The sequence below is a fragment of the Apium graveolens genome, chromosome 8, assembly GCF_009905375.1.
Source record: "Apium graveolens cultivar Ventura chromosome 8, ASM990537v1, whole genome shotgun sequence".
Classification (NCBI taxonomy): Eukaryota; Viridiplantae; Streptophyta; class Magnoliopsida; order Apiales; family Apiaceae; genus Apium; species Apium graveolens.
This window is the reverse complement of record NC_133654.1, coordinates 263,634,936-263,656,191: the sequence shown is the minus strand read 5'-3', so window position 1 is coordinate 263,656,191 and position 21,256 is coordinate 263,634,936. Positions and strand designations below refer to the sequence as shown.

Genomic DNA, 21,256 nt, shown 5'->3' with positions numbered 1-21,256 from the left:
TTTTGACAGTTAAATTCTAAAAATGTGTATTTTGGGCGGTTGAATAACAAAATAACTTATTTTGGACAGTTAAATTTTAAAAAATTTAGCTTCAATCATTAACCCGTGGCGAACTTTGGATCCCATCTGGCCTTCATAACATTTAACCTATGGGAACGATGAGAATACCACCAATTATTTGACTAATGTTATTTAATTCAAAACGTGTATCAACATAGTTATAAAGTAATGTGACATAATATGTGTCGAAATATTATTTGTGAGCGTATATAATTGCAGATGGGATTCCATATTATTATGAGAAAAGTTGTTATTTATAAATTATCTGAGAATTTTTTTGTAATAATATTTAAAAGTTTAATAATATTCATTTAAAACATAACTCCATAATATTTTTTTAATTTTTTTTTGAATAAAAGTTTTATTTTTAAATTTTTATTAAAAAAAATTTTAAAAAACATTATAAACTATACTTTATAGAAGTATCAAATTACGTGCAAACAGTGTATGTATATAAATCAACGGGACGGAGGGAGTAACATTATAAAATTATCCGAAGTTTAGATGATTAAAAATTAATAGAACTACTATCATTGGGATAGTACTACTTTCGTCACGTTGAATAATATACATTCACTATTTGCACGCTTTTCGAGCCTTCTATAAAGTTTAGTTTTATACTGTTTATTTAATATTTTTTTTTGAATAAAAATTTAAACATAAAATTTTTATATTGAAAAGCGTGGCAAAAAATAATGTATAGAATTAAATGGGACGAAGGGAGTAATATATTAAGCGATTTGTTATTTGTTGCCTCGAGAACTGTGCCCTTGTGACCAATGGGAGAAGAACACTTATACCATAAGTATATTGGTCAAAGAAAAATGGGTTGTATAAGTTCCTGGGGTACATAGAAAATACAAGATCCCAATGTATAAATTCATTCCAACATGTATTTATTATCATTCCAACTATTATCATTCCAAAATATAAATTCATTTAATATTTTACGTGTATTTTAATATGAAAATTGATATCCTCATAAAAAAATCAGTTTCTTTATAAAATTTTAATATAAGACATATTCTTTTTAAAAATATGTAAAATTATAATTTTTATATTTTTAATGTATATTTATATTATTGTTAAACATGAGGATGACCTTACGGGAAATTCGTTTGAGATTAAAAAAATATGAATGTAATATAAAAGCATTTTTGTGAATGCTGGAGATTTGTTTATATTTCTAAATTTGCTATTAAAATTTTAATCATTTCTGGGAATGCTCGAGATTTGTTTATATCTACAAATTTATCATTTAAATTTTAGTCAGATAATGGAGTGGGGCCCAATTTTATCTAAATTAATTTATTATCGCCGCCGACAATTGTTTCATTGCCCATGCTCTTTGAATTTTGATTTTGATGGTGGTTGGGAATTTAAGTAAATAAATTATAGTCAAGTATGCTATTATTTTTTTTATTTTTTTAATTGTAGGTAACCCGCAGCCGCTACTTTTCGGGTGCGCACTGGATAATATTGAAATCGTAGAATTTGAGAATCTTAAATATGAATTTTGTAATTTGCAGAGTAGAAAGAGTAGAAATGAAAGGTGAACTTCAAAAATCAAAATAGAAATGTTTGGTTAGAGCTTGTAACTGGCTTATGAGCCAAAGTTACAAAAATCTTTTAATTTACGTATTAAGAATTCTAAAATTTTCAAAATCATCTAGATTTTGATATATATTTTGTAAATTTACTAATAATGAGATGAGACCCGGCATTCATACATACTCCCTCGGTCCTGCTTGGGCACGAAATTTTAAAAAAAAATGATAAAGTAGTGAAGCAAAATTAAAAAAGTGAGTAAAGTAATAGGACTCATTAATATTATATGTATAAAGTGGGTATTGTGAAGAGAAGTGATGATTGTAATTATTTTATAAATTATAAAAATATTTATTATTTTTGGAAAATTTTGAAATATAAACGGTTAGAAGCATGATTTCCTTTGCACATTTTTCCTCATATCTTATCCTATAATTTATCATATCCTATAATTTATCATATGACTTCCTTCATTTCACTTAAAATATGATATTCAGATCTTATCTTTATTTGAGAAAGTGTGCAACCACAAAATTGTCTATCTTCTCATTAAAATCACCTAGTACCAATGGTGCCATAATGCCATACTTGTTCTTTTTAACAAGAAAGATGCACTTCAAAATTAGTCGAAATCGTTCCGTACAAATCTCGTAACTAAATCTAGGTGACATATAGATGAAACATTAGTGTACAAATCTCATAATTAGATGAAGATGAAAGATTGTTGAAACAGAATCGTAAACATCTCGTAATTAGATAAAATTCATAAACACTGTCAAGTAGAAACATAATTAAGCCCGTAAAAATTGACTTAATTGTTTAAAAAGAGGATAATTATTTTATTCGTCATAGGTTCGAATATGACAATAGGAGAATTTATGATTATGTCTCCTGAGTCAGAGGCTGTCGTTTAAGTGCGATTTATCTTAATTCACTTGATTTGCAGGCTATTCCGTGAGCCCGTAAAATTTACCCAATAAACACCCGAAAAATAATGAATGCGGTTTTCTGCGATTAAAAAAAAGAAACATAATCCATACAAATCTTATAATCATATTACTAACTTTAACTAGGCTAATAGCCTAATACAATAGTACAAACCAAAAGTTAAAAACTAGGAAAGTGGTTAACAAATAAAACATTGTATATGCTTAATTTATACTCCATAGTGTCACACATAATGGGCCTGTTTGGCACGCTACTTATAAGCCACTTATAGCTTATAAGCCCTTAACAGCTTATCGACGAGTGTTTGTCGACCCAATTTATAAGCTGAATTTACAACTTATAAGCTGATAAGTTGAAAGTTGGCAGTGACGTACTTTTTTCCAACTTATTTTCATTTTTTCACTTTTTTCTAAAGTTTTGATTTTAAAATATAAATTTTTAAATATTTTCTAATTTAAGATTCATGAACTAAAATAATTATATTTAATAATTATTTGTTTTAATTCATTTAAGTAAAAAAAATTCTGACTTATAAGTAAATTTATCCAAAACACTTGTAGAACTTATAAGTATTTATTAACTTATCACTTATTTCGCACTTAATCATTTTAAGTCATAAGTTACTTATTTTAAGATTTCCCAAACGGTCACAATAACTTTCTTCCTTCATCAACAATCATTGTTCATACTTCATACCCCCAATATGACAAACAGTGCCGGTGCAACCAGAGTGTTAAGCACCAGTAGAAGCAAAGCAACAAAAACATAAAATTATAAAAATCATTTTACCTGTTGCAAATTGCAATATGTTATTCACCATTTTTTTAACCTCTAATAAATTCTTCCTGTCATCTTTTACAGGAGAATAAACAAATAAGTGTCTCTGTGGGCTGTGGCTGTAGTTTTTGTGCAAATTGGCTCCCAGTTCCATCACAATCAAACCCATTTATTATTTATAATTATTTTTTTAATTATTTATTTAAAGCCATTTTCATAGTTGAGACAATTCAGAGACCATTTCATTTTCAAGGAATGAGACACCACTAGTTTGATGTTTACACCTCTGGCATCTCTTCCCCCATCTTACAAGGTTTTATCCAAAAATAAATAAATTGTAATATTATCTTCATTATCATCAATACTTTATAATATTAGATTTTTGTTCCATGTTTCCTATAATAGCAAGATCATAAAATTCGGATACCGTGCTACTCGGTTGCATCTTCAAAATTTCAGTAATCGGCTAATTTTTCAAGTCTCGTTTTCAGACCGCATCTGACTACTCGACCGAGTACTAGTTTAAATCTTAACCGGTTAATTTTTCATTTTCGAGTAATCACCCAATACCCGTCCTAGTTAATCGTGTAATTTTTTTTTTTTTTTTGCCAAGAAGGAAGATGATTCCATTAAATAATCAAGTCACTCATCAATACATCGATGAGCCCCGGGTGATTCAATCACCCGCCAAATACGATCAGCTACAGAACAGGTAGACTTAGCTAGAAAATCAGCTACCTTATTCGCAGACCGTTTAACAAAAATAACACTAACATTCCTATCCTTTAATTCCTCTAAAAGTTTCTTGCACTCAACAATGATCCGTCCGAAATAAGAGAGAAGAGCACCAGAGCCCCTCAGTGCCTGCACTACGACGAGGCAATCCGTCTCTAGCACCACGTCCCTGTACTGCTGTTCTTTTATCCAGCTCAGTGCCTCGCGCACACCCATGGCTTCTGCACTATCTGGTGCTGCTTGACCCAGACGACACCTCGATTTAGCATGAATCAGTTCACCCTTGGAATTTCTTGCAACCAGGGAATAGCTGTAACAGTTTGAAGCTTCGAAGATTGCAGCGTCAGAATTAACTTTAACCGTATTCTCCATTGGTAGTGTCCAATGCTCAGAACCATCCGCATTAGTCAAATGACTAAGAAAGATATCGAATGTTTTGTCTTGAGCCTGATGCCACTGGTTAAAGGCCACTCTTGCTGAAACCACAACTCCTACTATATCTGTACCTCGCTGATTCCATACCAACTCGTTTCTGCATTTCCATAAGGACCAACATACATATCAACATATAAAAAGAAATACAAGTGATCAAACTCATGCCACAATTTATTTAATTTAACAATTTTATTAACAAAAAATCAATCGAGACTAGAGATGCACAAAAAATCTGTAGCCGCAAGATAAATCAATCCCGAAATAAGTCGGGACCGGAAAAGCCCCCAACCCTATCCTACCCTACCTTCTTTCCCCACACTAGCACCCTACTCTGCCCTGCCCTGTCTTTACCACCTTTTGGAGTAATTTACATTCCAACAGCCAGAAAACTAACCTATCCCATAATGCAGATTTTTAAACTCCATTTCTACCTTTTGTTTTGACTTCAGTTATACATCTCATCTTCCTTATATATTCCAAATCAAGAACATTTTCCTATCTACTTCACTTTTAGCACACTTTCTTGTTTTAGCTTTGTCTCCTTCACTCATTTTCTTGAAATACACTTAGCTATGGAAAGTGATAAGATATGGAATTCTTTACAATTTGGTATGGAAATTCAAGCTAATGATCATAATTCAACTTCAGAACAAATACCAAACTGTTATTTTAATCCCAACTGGAATAATTCAATGGATCAAAATGATCCTTTTGAGTCTGCTTTAAGTTCACTTGTTTCTTCTCCTAGCTCAAATCTTGCAATTCAAGGCAAGAATGGTGATCAACAAAATGTTGTTTTAAGAGAACTTATTGGTAGATTAGGTAGTATATGTAATTCTGGTGACTTATATAATAATACTAATAGTACTAATACTTCTTGTTATAATACTCCATTGAATTCTCCTCCAAGATTGAATCTTTCTGTCATGGATCATCAAATTAGAGGTGGGAATTTGGCAGGTTCATCTGACCCTGGTTTTGCAGAAAGGGCTGCTAGATTTTCTTGTTTTGGTAATGGGATTGATGGGAAATTGCCAAAAGTTAATGCATCTCAAATGGGAATTCAAGAAAATAAAGATGGATTCTTGAGTATGTTGTCAAGGTCATCAAGCCCAGAAAAAGGAGAAGTTAATGATTCTATGGAGGAATCTTCACTTTCTGAACAGATCCCAGGTGGAGAAACTGGATTGAAAGTGCAGAAAGATGTTAATGTCAAGAAGAGAAAAGCAATTCCAAGAGGAAAAGCAAAGGAAACTTTATCTGCTAAAGAAGCTAAGGTAATTTTTCTTCTTCAATAGAATTTTGTTAACTTTTCAAGTTTAAAACTTTTAAAGAAATTTTGTGTAATTGATTTCAATTTTTTAGGCTGTAGCTGAGAATGATGGACCAAATTCGAAAAGAAGCAAGGCTGATGAAGGAAATCAGAAGCAGAGTAAGCAAAATTCTAAGCTTCCAGAGCCTCCAAAGGACTATATTCATGTTCGAGCTCGAAGAGGGCAAGCCACAGATAGTCATAGTCTAGCTGAAAGAGTAAGAACTTTAACAATTTCTTGTTTTAAGTCTTTCTATAAGTTACTATAGCTTTTCATTTTTTTCGCATAATTATTGTTAGTTGAAATCAATTGTGATCAGTCCTTTAATTACCAAATTTCGTCTGATAGGTTCGGAGAGAAAAAATTAGTGAAAGGATGAAGTTCCTCCAAGATCTTGTTCCAGGTTGCAATAAGGTGAATAAAGTTTATAACTTTTTCTGCTCTTTTGTTTTCTGCATAAAAAAAATATTCAATTGACTTTTATGAGTTTATGACTAAATTTGTGAGAAAACTAATGATTTTAGATTCAAAATTTTAATTTTAGGTTACTGGGAAAGCTGTAATGCTGGATGAGATTATAAACTATGTGCAATCATTGCAGCATCAAGTTGAGGTAAATTCAGAATATTCGAGTCTAAAACGAGTTTCTGCAATTCAGAGCGCTTGAGTTGTATAACCTAAATTGTGACTTGGTTTGTGCTTCTTGCAGTTCCTTTCAATGAAATTATCGACTGTCAATCCTAGGATGGGATTTAACATGGAAGATATTATCTCGAAAGATGTAAGTTGGTCACAATCTCAGTGTTCTGTGCTTCATTGCTTCATGTCAATTCTGTTTAAAAATCATAACTAATCATATTTAGATATTTGTGCTAATTTCCAGGTCTTCCAGTCTTATGCTTCATTGCCACAAAACATTTACCCAGTTGATGCATCAGCTCAGACTTTCCCTTATGCATTCCAGTCTCAGCAAGGGTCTAATTTACATAGTAACATGCCTAATGGAACAAAAAGTCCATTATACATGAACTCATTGACTGCTGCAATTCGTCGAAATCCAGGCATGCAACAGCCTCCAACTGATGGATATAACGCAGGCATTGCCTCTCAGGTAATTGAAATGTGCATCAGGGTTTAGGTCTTTCGTTCATGCTTAACTAGCATCCTTAAGAGAGCTCAAACTGGGGAATGGCCTAGTTTAAAGTCTAATTGCCTGTGTACTTATCACGATGTCTTCTTTTTTATGCTCAGATGTCATTCTGGGATGATGACCTCCAAAATGTGGTGCAAATGGCATTTGGCCAAAATCAACACGAGAACTTTCATGGTGAGGATTATCTGTATTTAAATGATGCTTGTAAAATTGATATTTAACAAGTTATTTGATATATCCAGCTCTACTAGGGTGTCATGGATAAAATGCTAAAAATACATACCGAAACAACACAAATAGTAGAATCATTTGGACAGAATCGATATTCGTTTTAAATTGTAGATGGTATCTAAATTCAATACAGAAAAGGCAGAACCACTTTCAAGGTGTTGATGAAGAATTTCCTCTTAAAGCAATGCCTAAGTAATGCATATTCATGGACATCTTACATAAAGCAGCCTCAATATTTATTAAGTAGACTAGCAAATTTAGCATAATAATATCTTATGCTCAGTTCTTATCAATGCAGCTTCAGATGCCACAAACCAAATGAAAGTTGAGCTATGAATAGTGTCTGTCAGCATCACGAAATTGATTAGAGGCCCCAAGTGATGGAGGATTTCTGTATATACAGCGACAAGGAGATTCGGAAATATAATATCAAGATAAAAGAAGCATTTTTTTCTTGTCCATTCTTGCTTTCTTCTTCATAGTAATCATATCTGCACCTAATATAATTTTTTAGAAATTTTTGAGATTCATCTATTGTAATTCTAGAACTAATTGCGGCAAAGCGATGTTCAAAATTCTACAACCACATGTACTATATAGTAAATAGCATGGTTACAAAGGTGTTGTAGGGTCAATGAGAAAGAAACATCTGACTGTAAGCTTTTGTATTCTACCCCATTGTAACTTAACTCTCCAGAAACTTATTAATCAATGTATTTATTTACCTTGTGACATTGTTGTATCTTTGTGGTACTCGTTTTCTTGTTTTTGTTGATATCCAAGCATTGCTGTTTGATCTTTTTGAGTCATGTCAAAGATTAGCAACTTCATTAGCTTTTCAGTACTTAGAAAATCTTGAATTTGTATCAGTAACTCTTGATAGCAAAAAGGACTTGCTGCTCCAGGTGAAAGTTTCTGCATTATTCAGTCAAGACAGTTACCTAGTAACAATGTAACATATAAAAAGACCAGAAACTTGGCAAAATATATCTAAGTTACAGAACACCTGTCTTTAGCTTATTTTTTAAATTTTTAATTCAACATGAAAACGGGGTGAGGTCAGCATACATCGTGCCCTCCCAGACCCTGCTTGTTTTCGATGTTTGGTTCGTTAAACAGGAAATGAAAAAACTACTCTATGCTGATTATCTTCCAAGATTGTCATAATCATTAGTTGTAAGAATTAGTGAGAGGGGCCTAATATGACAACAAGATGGTAGTTAAAATTGCGTAAATCAGGGAGGATTACATTCATAATCTCTAACAGCTGGTTGTAGGGACAAATGGTGTGTCAAGTCTAAATAGTTGATTAAAAGATCAAGAATCTTGACAAGTTATCTAGGCAGCTGGAATCCAAAGTCACTTGATAATTCCAACTTTTGATTACTTACTGCTCATACAAAGACAGCAAACAAGATTTCTTTACCCTTTTCAGAATCTTACTTTTCAAAATGAAGTGGAAGGAGCATGAAAGCCTAGGTTTGCAATGTGGCTAGGGAATCAACACTGCAACTTTGTTTACCTTAACTATAAGGAAGAAGCCAAGGGAAAGAAGCATGGGCAGCATGGATCAGTAAGAGAATAAAGTAGTGGAGCTCTGTTGAAGATTGGTAGATCATGAACTGATAGTTTGATACCCTTTGTAGATAGACAAACTTTCCATGTAATTCTGTCAGGAAGATCTAACCAAAAGGGTACTTTAGATATGTTTGTCAGATCTGAAATCCATGAACTAATTTAAGGAAAAGCCAAGGTTATTTTTTCTTTGTACCAGTGTTTTTTTCTGCATTGGTTCATTTATACCCTAACCAGTTGTCGACCTTCTTCACGACAAACTTGAGATTAAAAAAAAAGGAACAGCGGATGCACAATACTCTTATGTCGGCAGATTTAATTTTGAATAGGTTCATATTTAAACTTAATTAGTAATCGGCCTTTTCCATAACTAACATGAAATCAGAAAAAAAAGTGTATAAGATGAATGATGCTCTCATATCAGCAGGGTTAGAAGAAAGATTCCAACTATGTAATCTTGCATTATTTATTTAAAAGCGTGGTATGTTGCAAAAAAATATTTTTGTGACTAATGTCATATAACCTAAGAGATTTGTAACTTGTAAACTGCAGAATCTTAATGGTCATACATTGCGATTTTTTATTAAAATCTCATGGTCCTGAAGTAGAACGAGGCCAGAATCGACTAGTCAATGTCAAAATATAGTAGGGTCTTGGAATATAGTGAAGTACATAGCTACACTAAAGAAATAAATTGTGACATTGTGGTGATCAGAAGGAAGGTTAAATGAATGCAGCAGTAAAATGAACTCCTTAATTAATATTTTGGTTGGAGGTATTCAAGTTCAAGATTATCACTGATGCAGACAGAGTAGCTGATTGAGCACTCTATCTGATTTGAGTCTTAATTTTGTGGTAACTAATACTTGAACTTCTTACAAATCTCAAATTATAGTCGATTCAATAGCGATCCCTGGTAACAAAGAGGTAGGGAGTTCGAGTTCACTGAAGTTATGAGCATGTGAGTTATTAGATTTCTTCTAAGCATTACTACTGCATCATTAGGGCAATGTCAATGACTTTTCACCACTTACTCTAAACATATAGTTCAACAACCAGGGTCCATTGTACCAAGATTGTTTTTGCTTTATGAATGATTAGTGATAACAATCAATTTCCACCAGTACAAGGGTGGTCCTAAAACAGGCTGTCAATCTTACTATAACTAAATTCCTTCACTTTATGTCTCTTTCTGTAATCTAAATCAGATTATGCTTTAACTTGGGTTGTTGAATACTTTATGATTGAATGATAGACTCAAAAAACAGGCTGTGAAGGATTATGATCTTTTCTCGCCTGCCCAAGAGATCATTATCTTCTAAGATTAGTGCATTACCTCCATTATTTAAGGTAGCATCAACCATGCACAGTTCACTTTATCCAGAAAATGGACCTGAAACTAACTATTTCAAAATCGCATGAACTTTCAGATTTTTGCATGATTAATCAAACGAATAAACGGATATTCTTTGGGAAAAAGTCGTAGTCTGCAGTAAAATGCAGACTTCAGTTGAATCTGAGGCTGCGAAAATATCCTCTAAAATATTCAAAAACACCATTTATCCTTGTAACACACAATGTATTTTCCTGTTCTACAGATCATGGATTAGTTTGAGAAGCCTGACCTACTTGTATAATTTCTACCTTCACTTTAAAGTATAATACCTTGTAGAAGTGGTCCACAAGTATTAATGTGTATATGAATGTGAATATCAGTGAAGACAACCTCACAAGCTAACTGTTTTATGGTCTCCTTGACATGATGTGATGGACTCCAAGTATATCACAGAAAAATGAAGTAGAGAGAATGCCAAAGCAACTAGTTGTGTAGTGTCTGGTTTTGCCTTTGCTTACCACATACACAAAGGATGTAAACTGGACACAAAATCCTGACCCACTACCAGATTGCCTCCTATCCTCTTAACACCAGAACCAAACAATTAAAACTGTATCAGATTGTTTGCATCAAGTTTACGTATTGGTCCATTTCTCCGAGGACCACCATATCCGCTTCCAAATCAACTATCTGAGGAACTTAATGGCGCAACATGATTTTTTAAGACTAAATAAGCACAACAGAGTCATCTGCGACAGCTTAGCTAGAGATTTTTCAAAGATTTCTTATTTGTCTGAATCGCTTTCTAGCTGGGTCGGAATTCATTAGCTTGAAAGAATCTTATAATTTTCTTAGGAATAACTAAAAAGGTCTTATCATGTACTTACTTTATGTCATTTTCATGTTAAAAACACGAATACCCCATGGTTTAAAATGATTCCAATAAGAATGTACCAAAATCTGTAACTCTTAAAATTCCTAGCAGACTGAAGGTATTCACAAATGCATGAACACACTTCATTCAGAAGAAGAACCATTGAAATTAAAAAAAATGAAACTTGAAACTTGCACTTTCAGCTACAAATGAAACTTGAAAACCAGAATGAGCACTGGTGACTAACTAAAAGGTTTGCGGAAGCAATAAGGGAGGTTCTATCCGACATTGCAGCAATCCGACAAGTCATATGCCAAAAAAATTCAGATCAAGTTTGTTTTGTTGAAAGTGTAAATTAACATACAGAACTTACTTACCATTGGTTTCCTAGCAAAAGTTTCCTGGTAAATAAAGCTTAAACGATAAATTATGAAAATGGTGATTTTGTTGAGCTGCAAAAGTTTTTTGGAAGGTTTTCTGTTATTTATTCAAATCTTTTTGAAGGTGAGCAACATACTTCAGTTGCAGAAATTAGATAAACTTACTAACAGCTTGAAAAGTTAATCTTTCTCAACATCATATTAAGAACTACTTCAGATGTGCTTAAATCATCACTTCAGCAACACTAACCAGTCATCATGTATGAATTATAGATAAGTACATAAATTTATAGAAAACAACCATGCTATAATTTCACATATATTTCTTTCCTACATGCACAAAGTCGAACCTATGTAAACATACGTTGCAACAACCACATCCTGTGATCCATAAACCGGTTATAAAGCTTCTTAGGAAAATTTAGAAGTGACTGCTTTTAGTCGCCAACATCTCATTCATCCTTTCTTGTGAATTTGTTAATTAGTTTATACTTCTCAGTTTCTAGCATAACTTCAGCAGCTTGTTCTGATTCAAATCTTTAAAGCACTTGAATACATGTAAACATGTGATCAAACAAGCAACACTAGAAAACTTTTATGGAAGGGTTGTGCAAGATTGGATTGACTCTGATACTTAAACATGAACATGGGACATTAAGAAGCAAATGTCAAGGCAGCGCTGCATCAATTTGTGTGAAAATAGACAAATATGAATCTTTTCGGCCTGAAAAGGTATGACAGACAGATAAAGAATATATCATTTAAATTATCCCTGGATTTAAATTAGTTCCTTGTGTGATTAAAACCTGTTCAGTAACTACATTTTTGAAACTTACAAAATAATGTCGGCATTCTGGAGGAACCTTATACCAGCTCTGCAGAATGACATCTCATGCAACAAACTTCATCATAACTATTTTTGCCCAAATTGCAGGATATCCAAAAAATCAGTGGGTAGTCGAAAAGAAGGTCATTGTATGAAGTGAAGCTCTTGCTACTTAAACCATTTTTCAAATCTTTCTGGTTTTATTTTGTGCGCAATTTTTTTCACGTCAACATCCATGCACTAGATACTGAAGCTAACAAGATGTCACATTCTGTGAACCACAAACAGTAACACTATCATAAGTAAAGAGAGATTCATAATAAAAATGGGCTAATGCATAAAAGAATGTATTGAAAAGTCAATTCTCTAGAATGAAACAGCAGCACTGATAGGAACCTTGTTTGTGAGTATGAATGGCTTGATCCTAAATAAGTAAAACAAATATAAGCATAATCGAGAGAGAATTCTACTAATTTAACCAGCAATGCCTAAAGTAAACTTGTCTGTGTAAATTTAAAATGAGCAAACAAATTAAAGGTACAATTAACAGGCTATCTGCAAAAGTATTAGTCTTAGTATTTGATTAAAGTACTTTATTAGCGCTGTAAAGAATTTGCAGTTGCAGACTAGTAACAGTTTGAGGTAATGGTGTTGCAGAAAGGTATGACACATCTTATGAAATCGTATAATGCAGGTCTCTGAACTTTGTCCATCTTTTTCTATAGTATAACTCGGAGTTTTTGGGCCAATAAGATCAGGATAATATATGCTAAATTTGTATCCCTTGACACATTATGTGTTCGATTGTAACTATTCCACCGATATTCTGTATGAACAAGGTTGAGGTACTTTGGTTTTCTAAGGTTGAGGTACTTTAATTTATCATTGTTTTCACATAATGCATTACCGTCCTTCATAATCAATGCTTCCTGGATCCGCCTTTGTTGTTCTTTTAATGTATCCATACGTTTCTTCTCCAGGAGAGCACTATAATCATTGCTATCAAAACCAAGAAAGAAAACTATCAAGGGCTAAAAGATACTGCGAGTTTGCAAACACAGGAACATAAAACAGCAACAAATTTTCCACAAGAGAAGCTCCCACTAGCTTACAACCAGCTGCACCCAAATTAAACTTTCTTGCGTTGATTTAAAATTTGAGAAACTAATTCAAAAGTAAATGGACGACCAACAATTAACAGAGTCTCTTTACAAAGGGCTTTCTGTGATCTATAGAAAGTTTTATAGAATATGCACCAGTGTCCAGTAATCATAATAGATGCAGATGCAACATCAGTTCTATACAATTTTACAAACACCCTCAGTCTACCACTATTACTAAATGAGTAATTCACTCATCAAAATGCCTCCTTACTAAGAAGAAAAATGACAAGTATCGACTATATTTGATCAAGTAAATCCGGAGTCAGAGATATTGGAAAAGCAAAAAAACTTAAGAACATCAATTGGAATCAAATCTTATTTCAGTCAGATTTTATAATCCAAATCCATAACAATATAACATTACATAGACTATAAACCTCTTCCCTAAAGATATAAAATTAAAAACAAATTGCACAATAATAGTATCAACAACAGTAGGGATGTCATTTGAAGTTGATATTTAGCATTAACTTCCCTTTTCAAAGGTGCATTTTAAACCTTTTTACCAGAACATTTCCATTGCTGCTTGTGAAACTAGCCATGCAGTTGGCCTGTTTACCGAAGATTGAGGGATTGTTTCTTCATAGTTTCCAGATAATGAATCACCTTCCTCTATGACTCCCATGGTCTTCATCTCAAAGTTATTTCCAATCCCCTCTTCATACAATAGCTCTTGAGAAAAAGACGAACCAGTCCCTTCTCCCCCCTCAATCTCTGTTTGTTCATCCTTTCCGTCATTATAACCATCATCCACCTCTTGACATCTTATGTTTCTGTGATCCTTTTCCAAATTCATCTGAAAAGTAGTGGCATGACACTCTTCTTTAAGAAAGGCCTTCGCCTTGTAAATGCGGATGTGCTTAAGCTTCGGTTCCCAGAACTCCACCACATTAGCTGACCCAGAAAACACAAGTGACTCAATTTCAGATTCCAATACCTCAATTTCACTATAGCTACCTCCTTCTAAGACAAACTTAATATCTGCTTCAGTTTTCGAGTCTTCAAGGAGAAACTCTGCAGAAGATATATCTCCACGCACTCTAGCGCGATCCAAAGCTTCTTTCTTCCTGGCCTTATCAATTTCCCAATCACAAACCACCAAAAGTGCCTCCCAATAACGTTTACGACTTGCTGTTGCCCTGCCTAAATCCAAGTACACTTTAACATCCTCGCGGAGATTTTCCATATCTTTTACTTCCAGCTTCTCAAAAATTAAATATGGCTCATCCAGACTCATCAAAAGACCAGCAATACGATTAATATGACCAAGTAGCCTATTCTGCGCCCTCGCCTTAACTTCCCATTCTCGGAACTCAATCCCTCTCCCAATCTTCGCTATCTGATCATCTTCCATATTTTCTCTCCGTTTCCTAATACATGATTCCACCGAATACATAATTTTAAGTGGCAGATGAGAATTTGCAGGCCTAGTACGAGAAAAATTTCGCGGAACAATTTCCTCATTAGAACTCCTGTAATCATACGGATTAGACTCATCTGCGCACGCACAAACATTACATGACTTGATCTTGTTACAGATTTTACAAACTTCTGCAACCTTTTTACGAGACTTGTTGATCAAGTAATCAGCTATATCATCTTCAACAAACTTCCTCTTTTTCATCTGGTGCTTCTCGATTTCGATTTCGTTGTCGTTGCAACTTCCTGCATGATCAGGAGACCAGTAACTACGTTTATTATCCATAATATAACAGACCACTCGTTAGATATCTATGCAATTTGTCTTCAAGAACTACAATTATATGTGTTGTGTTTGTTACAAATAAAATCTGTCTGCAACACTTTGTTTATAGGCAAATGTAATGCGTTTCCGAATTGAAATCGGTTTAAGATTTCCTTACTTTAATCTTAATCCTAATCCCAAACCAAATTGAGTTTGGTTTAATCTTAAGCTGTTTTATTACAGCTGTTAAAGGTTTTGTCCTTTTTAATCTTGGGATGTGTGGGGTTTTAATAAATATTATAATTTTATTTTATTTAGCTTCCAATTTTTAAATAATTTTGTTTACCCAATTTTTTAAAAATTTGTACTTTCTTTTTGAAAAAATGCGACCTGAATTGTAATTGGATTTTTTTTCATATTTGAAGCAATCTAACAATTTTTATGAGAAATAAAAAACATTCGGAATGTATATAATTTATGTGAAAGAAAATAAAGCTTAATTTAAATTATTTTTAAAATTTGATATTTTAACTGACCCAAATTTTGTCAAATGTATATAATTTTATGTGAAAGAAAATAAAGATAGCAATCCACTATAATTTGGCCCTTAAAATATATGCATTTTTACCGTAAAAAATCGAAGGGGCTAAAAAGATATTTGACACTCTAGTTGTACTGTTATAAGGGTTAAAAAGGTACAAACATATGGATTAGAGGAGCTCTGCATTTAAATCAACTTCACCAATAAAAATATTTAAAATTTATAAAATTTAGTGGTTAATGTGTGACAAACCCTTGTTTAAATCATGATATACATGTCAATGCAAGTGTGCTAAAGATAAGCATGACTGTTGTAAGGCCTGGGATAAACGGAAGAATTAGAATCTCTATTCTTAATCCAATGCACGTCCAATTAATTGAAGTTGAACAGGGAAAACCGACCATGCTGGCTGAGTCGAGTGATAAACAGAAGAAGCAGGTTTTTGCTACTGCAAATTAATTGAAAAAATGTGCCAACCATGCTCTGATTCACAGTTGTACTAGGCTAGAAATCCAGGATTTGCAGATCGCTGCCACTTATAAACTATTCACTTACTGCAAACACAGTCCTCCATTGAATTTTCTCGAAAATGTCAGTTTAACTTCTTTAATCTTGATTGAAGCATCATGAATTCAGACAAGGAAGAAAAGAACCAGATGGTCAGTGGTAAATTTGATCTATCGATAAGGCTTCACTTAGGTTAAAGGTTCCTTCTAGTTCGGTCCAACAGATCAGTGATACGTTCATTTTATTTACTTACTGTAAGTAAATAAATTAAAATATGCTACTGCATAAAAGGATCAGATCAGTTCAGTTTAGTTTGCTTCTAATTAGAGTAGGATTGATATGAGCACAGGCAATAGAGGATTCTACTAATATGGGAATCAGAACACATAACTCATCTATCAATGTGGACATAAGGCGCTTCAAAATTCAAGAATATCAGCACTTGTTGATCAGTTGATGGACCTTCTTTCAGAAATGCATTGGACAGTCGGTACAGACCTTGTTGCCCCCAGTTTGACATAATTCAATTACCAGTTATCGGAAAGTAAGCAGCACTACAGACGATGTGCAAATACACATGGCTTTGTAAATGCGATGTTTGCTTGATAAACATTGCTAGAAAAGACCTACATGGAATATGTTAAGGGCCAGAACATACTTTCTACCACAGTACTACTATCACTAAATGAGTTATGCATATATAGAACAAGTATATTGAAAAGCAAAACCTCAGGAACATAAATTTGAAAAAATTAATCTTTCAATTACATTTTAAAATCAAAATTCACATCATTAATAACAGTGAACAGGCAAAAAAACCTCTTTCTAAAGATATTAGTTCTAAAAAACGCAGAATAGCGCAGATAAAAAAAAAGTGAAGAAGTTGTCTTCCTCTCATCCAGGTATTTGACGATAGGGCTGTTGTCTGAAGTTGATAGTGAGGTTTAGAATTCCCCTTTCAAAGGTGCATTTGAACCCCTTTTTTGCAGAACACTCCCATTCCTTGTTAAGTATCCGGAAAGCAATATCTTCATAAGGCGGCCCTGCATGAAATCTTATAATGCAGGTCTCTACACTGTCTCCATTTTTTTCTGTAGTATAAGTAGGAGCTTCTGTGTCGATAAGGTCAGGATATAATATGCTGAATTTGTATCCCTTCACAATCTTTGAGGGCGGGTTGTCATAGTCATAATGAGTATGATTGTATATGTTCCACTCATTTTCAGTTTGAACACGGTTGAAGCACTTGGGTTTTCTAGGGCGATATTTGTCCTGCCACCAGTACACATGTGATTCAATAACTACTTCATCATTGCTGGAAAATAATGAATCACCTTCCTCCATGTCTCCCATGGAAGTCATAATAAAGTCATTTTCGTCAGACTTAACTCGCCTTGAAGCCAATGCTTCCTGGAGCAGCCTTTGGTGCTCTTCCATCGCGCCCACACGTTTTGTTTGCGGAATAGAGTTGTCACCGTCAGGGTTAATGGCATCTTCAGTTTCACTCTCACAATGCAATAACTCTGGAGAATACGACAAACCTGTCGGTGCTGCCTTCTCAGACTCCGTTTGATCATTCTGTCCATTCCAACCAGCATCTACCTCGTGACCACATAAGCTTCTGCGATCCTTTTTAAAATTCTTGCGTAAAATCTTTTCATGAATTTCTTTAAGACAGGCCTTTGCCTTGTAGATGTTAATTTGCGTCTCAATTTCAGATTGTATTACTTCAAGTTCACCAAGGCTTTTTCCTTGCAGGAGATTCTTGACCTCTGCTTCAACCCTCGCGTTCAAACTCCTCTCTTCAGAAGGCTGCTCTCTGCACAATCTATCATCTTCTAAATCTTCTTTCTTCCTAGCCTCAGCTAGTTCCCACCCACAAACTACCAGAAGTTCCTCCCAATACCGTGTCGGTGTTTCCCTGTCCAAGTCCAAATGCATTACTATTTCCTTGCGAAGTTCATCCAAATCTTTTACTGACAAAGACTCAAAAGCCAAATACGGTTCATCCAAATGCATAGAAAGAATATCAATAGGCCTTATACGACCTTCACGTAGCCTAATCTCCGACCCAGCTTTGCATTGATCAAAATAATATTTCTTTTCTCTCTTTTCCCATTCTTGGAACTTAGCTTGTGCACGATCTTCGTCAATCAAAGACTCTGTCAGATCATCATCAGTCATCTTCTTATCCCAGACAAATTTTCCTGCAAGTTCCGAATAATAAATTATCGGATTATTATGTGATTTCATCATGTTAGCAGCTTCACTAGCCTTTTTACAATGCTTGTTGATCGAGTGCTCCGTTATCTCATCATCACAACTAATCGTCCTATTGTTTCTCTTTCGTTTTCTTTCGTATTCGTTTTTCTTCGAACGTTCACTTCCCATTACAGAACAATTGCAGCGCAACCTAAGAGAGTTTGATCAAATTTACACAGAAATATCTTGTACGTCCGATTTGTAGAATTTGTTTGACCACCAAGCTTATATTTATAGACATACATAAGTTTTCCTAGTTCTTTTCGTACTAGTTTTAGAATATCAGGACCTTAGTTTTCACGAACAAAATAAATTAAGATAAAGGAATATATTTATTTTATACTTTTTTTAGACTAACATTCGTATTATGCTTGAAATTTTTGGTATTTTCACAAACAGGAAAAATTAAGATAAAGGAATATATTTAGATTTAATACTTTTTTTTAGTTTTTTAAGTATTAAGACAACTAGTCGATAACCCGTGCGAAACACGGGCCGAATTAATTTATTTAAATAATTTTTAAAAATCATAATTATATAAATGCCATGTTAAAATTTCTAATTTTTACTCATAAAATTCAACCCAATGTCAATCACTCAGTCAGTAAGATGGTTAAGAAATAATATCTTATTATAAATTTGTAATTTATACATTATCTTTACATGTCATATATGATATATGATAATATGAGTATCCTAATAATAATATGAGATTTGCATGCACACTAGACCTGCATGCATGTATAGGCGCAACTCCCAAAAACCTGTGGTACCCGTGTCATGTCATTTGATAAAAAAATTGGAAATTTTATGATATGTAGCCTCAAACGTCGATAACATGCTAAAACTGTTTACTTACTACAGACAGAGCCCTCCTACAAATTTTCTCGTATATACCAGTAAACAGTTTAACCTCTTTAATCTTGAATGAAGCATCACGAATTCAGATAAGAAAGAAAAGAACCAGATGGCCAGTGGTAAATATTAGCGATACTGCTTTCCGTAGTTTAAAGGTTCCTTTGAGTTGGGTCCCACTGATGATCAGTGATTGTGATTCATTCATTTTAGATCTGTAGATGAATATTAAACTTGATGGAAGTAAATAAAGTACAATATGCTAATGCATAAAAGGATCAGATCAGCTTTAGCTTGCTCCTAAGTAAAGTAAAATTGATATGAGCATTGGCAAGAGAGAATTCTACTAATCTGACCATCACAACAGGAATTCGAACACACACCTCATTTATGTGAACAGAAGTCGCACGAAAATGCAGGGATGTCAACCCCTGGTGATCATTTGGACTTTCTATTATAAATGCATAGGACAGTCAGTATATGCCTTGTTGCTCGTATGAGAGAATTCTTTTACTACAGTCAATGTGCAAATACACTTCTGAGGGTGCACATCAGGTTACAACTACGCGAGAAATCTGTGTTGAATGATGATACACTTCTGTAGAAGTGGACTTTGTTAAGATAACAACGCGTCTAGGAGATTGAGCTACCTCATATTCGTATATTGGTGCATATACCTTGTCATTTGCTGCTGCATTAAATTTTAAGATGATTCATGAAAAGTAGGTTTTCACACGGATGGAAGGAAGAGGAAAGAGAAGAGGGCGAGAGAGAGGGAGAGGTCAAGTATCAAGAGGAAGAGGTCATAGTTTGATAGAAACAAAAAAGAGGGTAGGTTTAGCTAATGCAGATCAATTGAACGGATGTGCCATGGTATTTCTTAGAAGTTTGTACATCTAAAATCTCGCAAAACTGGAGTTTTATATTGTACCTAGTAGCTTGCTTTGGACATGTATCTGATGTCTTTTAAAGTGAACATATAAAACTATTCTAAAATGTAAATTTCTGACGCTTGCAACTGTAATTTAGTTACACATCTTTTTGTCATGTTTACTAAATTAATGTGTTCTTAACATTTTAAAACATTACTGCTCTGCATTTAAAGCTTACGGTTGTTTCTGCCGCCTACAGTGGGGACTTTTTGATAGAAATTTTGGGAGGTTGGATACCCAAGAGCCAGATCCTAAAGGGAGAGTTCCGCTGTAGGACAAAGCAAGTGTTCAAGAAATGGAAGAAAAATTCTCTTCCCTTGGCTTTACTCCCCGTCAGCTACTTTCTGTTAAAGTAGATTACTGTCATTACATCTGTCTAGACAACTGTCACTATGAACCTGAAATCGAAAGTCATTACATCTGAAAGTATGACAACACATCATATTGCAATCACTTTAAACTTCTCTAGTTCATAATTGAGTTAAAAATTGTCGATTTATAATGTATTCACTACTCAACCAATTTAAGTCTCTCATTCAGCATTTTTTTTAAATGCATTGGACCAGTATAGACCTTGTCGCCCCCGGTATGACAGAATTCAGTTATTAGTTATCTTAGTGCAAATGCACATGGCTTTGCAAATGCGATGTTGCCTGTTTAATAAACACTAGCATAATAAGCCGTGCCAGACACTTGTTATTTTCTATAGTTTTTTTATGTATATAATTATAATGTTTTTAGTTAAATTCGTTTTTGTAAATGTTGTATAATGTCTAACGTATTTATCTGTGTATCATTTTCATATAAGATATTATTAAATTACACAACGATTCCAATATAGCTCATTAAGAAATATATATATATATATATATATATATATATATATATATATATATATATATTCGTGTCTGTGTTGTATAATTGTATTTAATGAATGAATAGTTACTGTACGTTTGAAATGAAACAAATAAACTTAATATGTAGAATGTCGTTGGTATGTTTACAAAGAAAAAGTTAAAAACTAACATATATGTTGAATATAGAGTTGACCAAAAATTTTGAGTTTTATTTAAATAAACTATATAACTGGTCTATATTATTACTGAGTTCTTTATTAACTT

At 33.5% G+C, this 21,256-nt stretch overlaps 3 protein-coding genes and 1 long non-coding RNA gene across 4 annotated transcripts; 1 reads left to right on the top strand and 3 right to left on the bottom strand.

Moving 5' to 3' along the window:
* Positions 1 to 3,975: 3,975 nt before the first annotated feature.
* LOC141680879 (uncharacterized) lies at positions 3,976 to 5,054 on the bottom strand. Its single transcript, XM_074486976.1, has 2 exons — positions 4,993 to 5,054; positions 3,976 to 4,600 (listed from the first exon to the last, which is right to left on the bottom strand). Exons 1-2 carry the CDS (start codon positions 5,052 to 5,054, stop codon positions 3,976 to 3,978), a joined length of 687 nt encoding a protein of 228 aa, XP_074343077.1.
* LOC141678563 (transcription factor bHLH62-like) lies at positions 4,950 to 7,932 on the top strand. Its single transcript, XM_074484908.1, has 8 exons — positions 4,950 to 5,780; positions 5,869 to 6,033; positions 6,165 to 6,230; positions 6,361 to 6,429; positions 6,526 to 6,597; positions 6,700 to 6,927; positions 7,068 to 7,143; positions 7,499 to 7,932. Exons 1-8 carry the CDS (start codon positions 5,076 to 5,078, stop codon positions 7,534 to 7,536), a joined length of 1,419 nt encoding a protein of 472 aa, XP_074341009.1. The 5' UTR covers positions 4,950 to 5,075; the 3' UTR covers positions 7,537 to 7,932.
* A 3,653-nt stretch (positions 7,933 to 11,585) lies between these two features.
* Positions 11,586 to 12,368, bottom strand: LOC141676813 (uncharacterized). Its single transcript, XR_012557151.1, has 2 exons — positions 12,202 to 12,368; positions 11,586 to 12,089 (listed from the first exon to the last, which is right to left on the bottom strand). It is a non-coding gene; the product is annotated as an uncharacterized LOC141676813 (long non-coding RNA).
* A 4,545-nt stretch (positions 12,369 to 16,913) lies between these two features.
* On the bottom strand, positions 16,914 to 18,546 carry LOC141678992 (splicing factor Cactin-like). Its single transcript, XM_074485462.1, has one exon. It carries the CDS (start codon positions 18,475 to 18,477, stop codon positions 16,981 to 16,983), a length of 1,497 nt encoding a protein of 498 aa, XP_074341563.1. The 5' UTR covers positions 18,478 to 18,546; the 3' UTR covers positions 16,914 to 16,980.
* Positions 18,547 to 21,256: the final 2,710 nt, after the last annotated feature.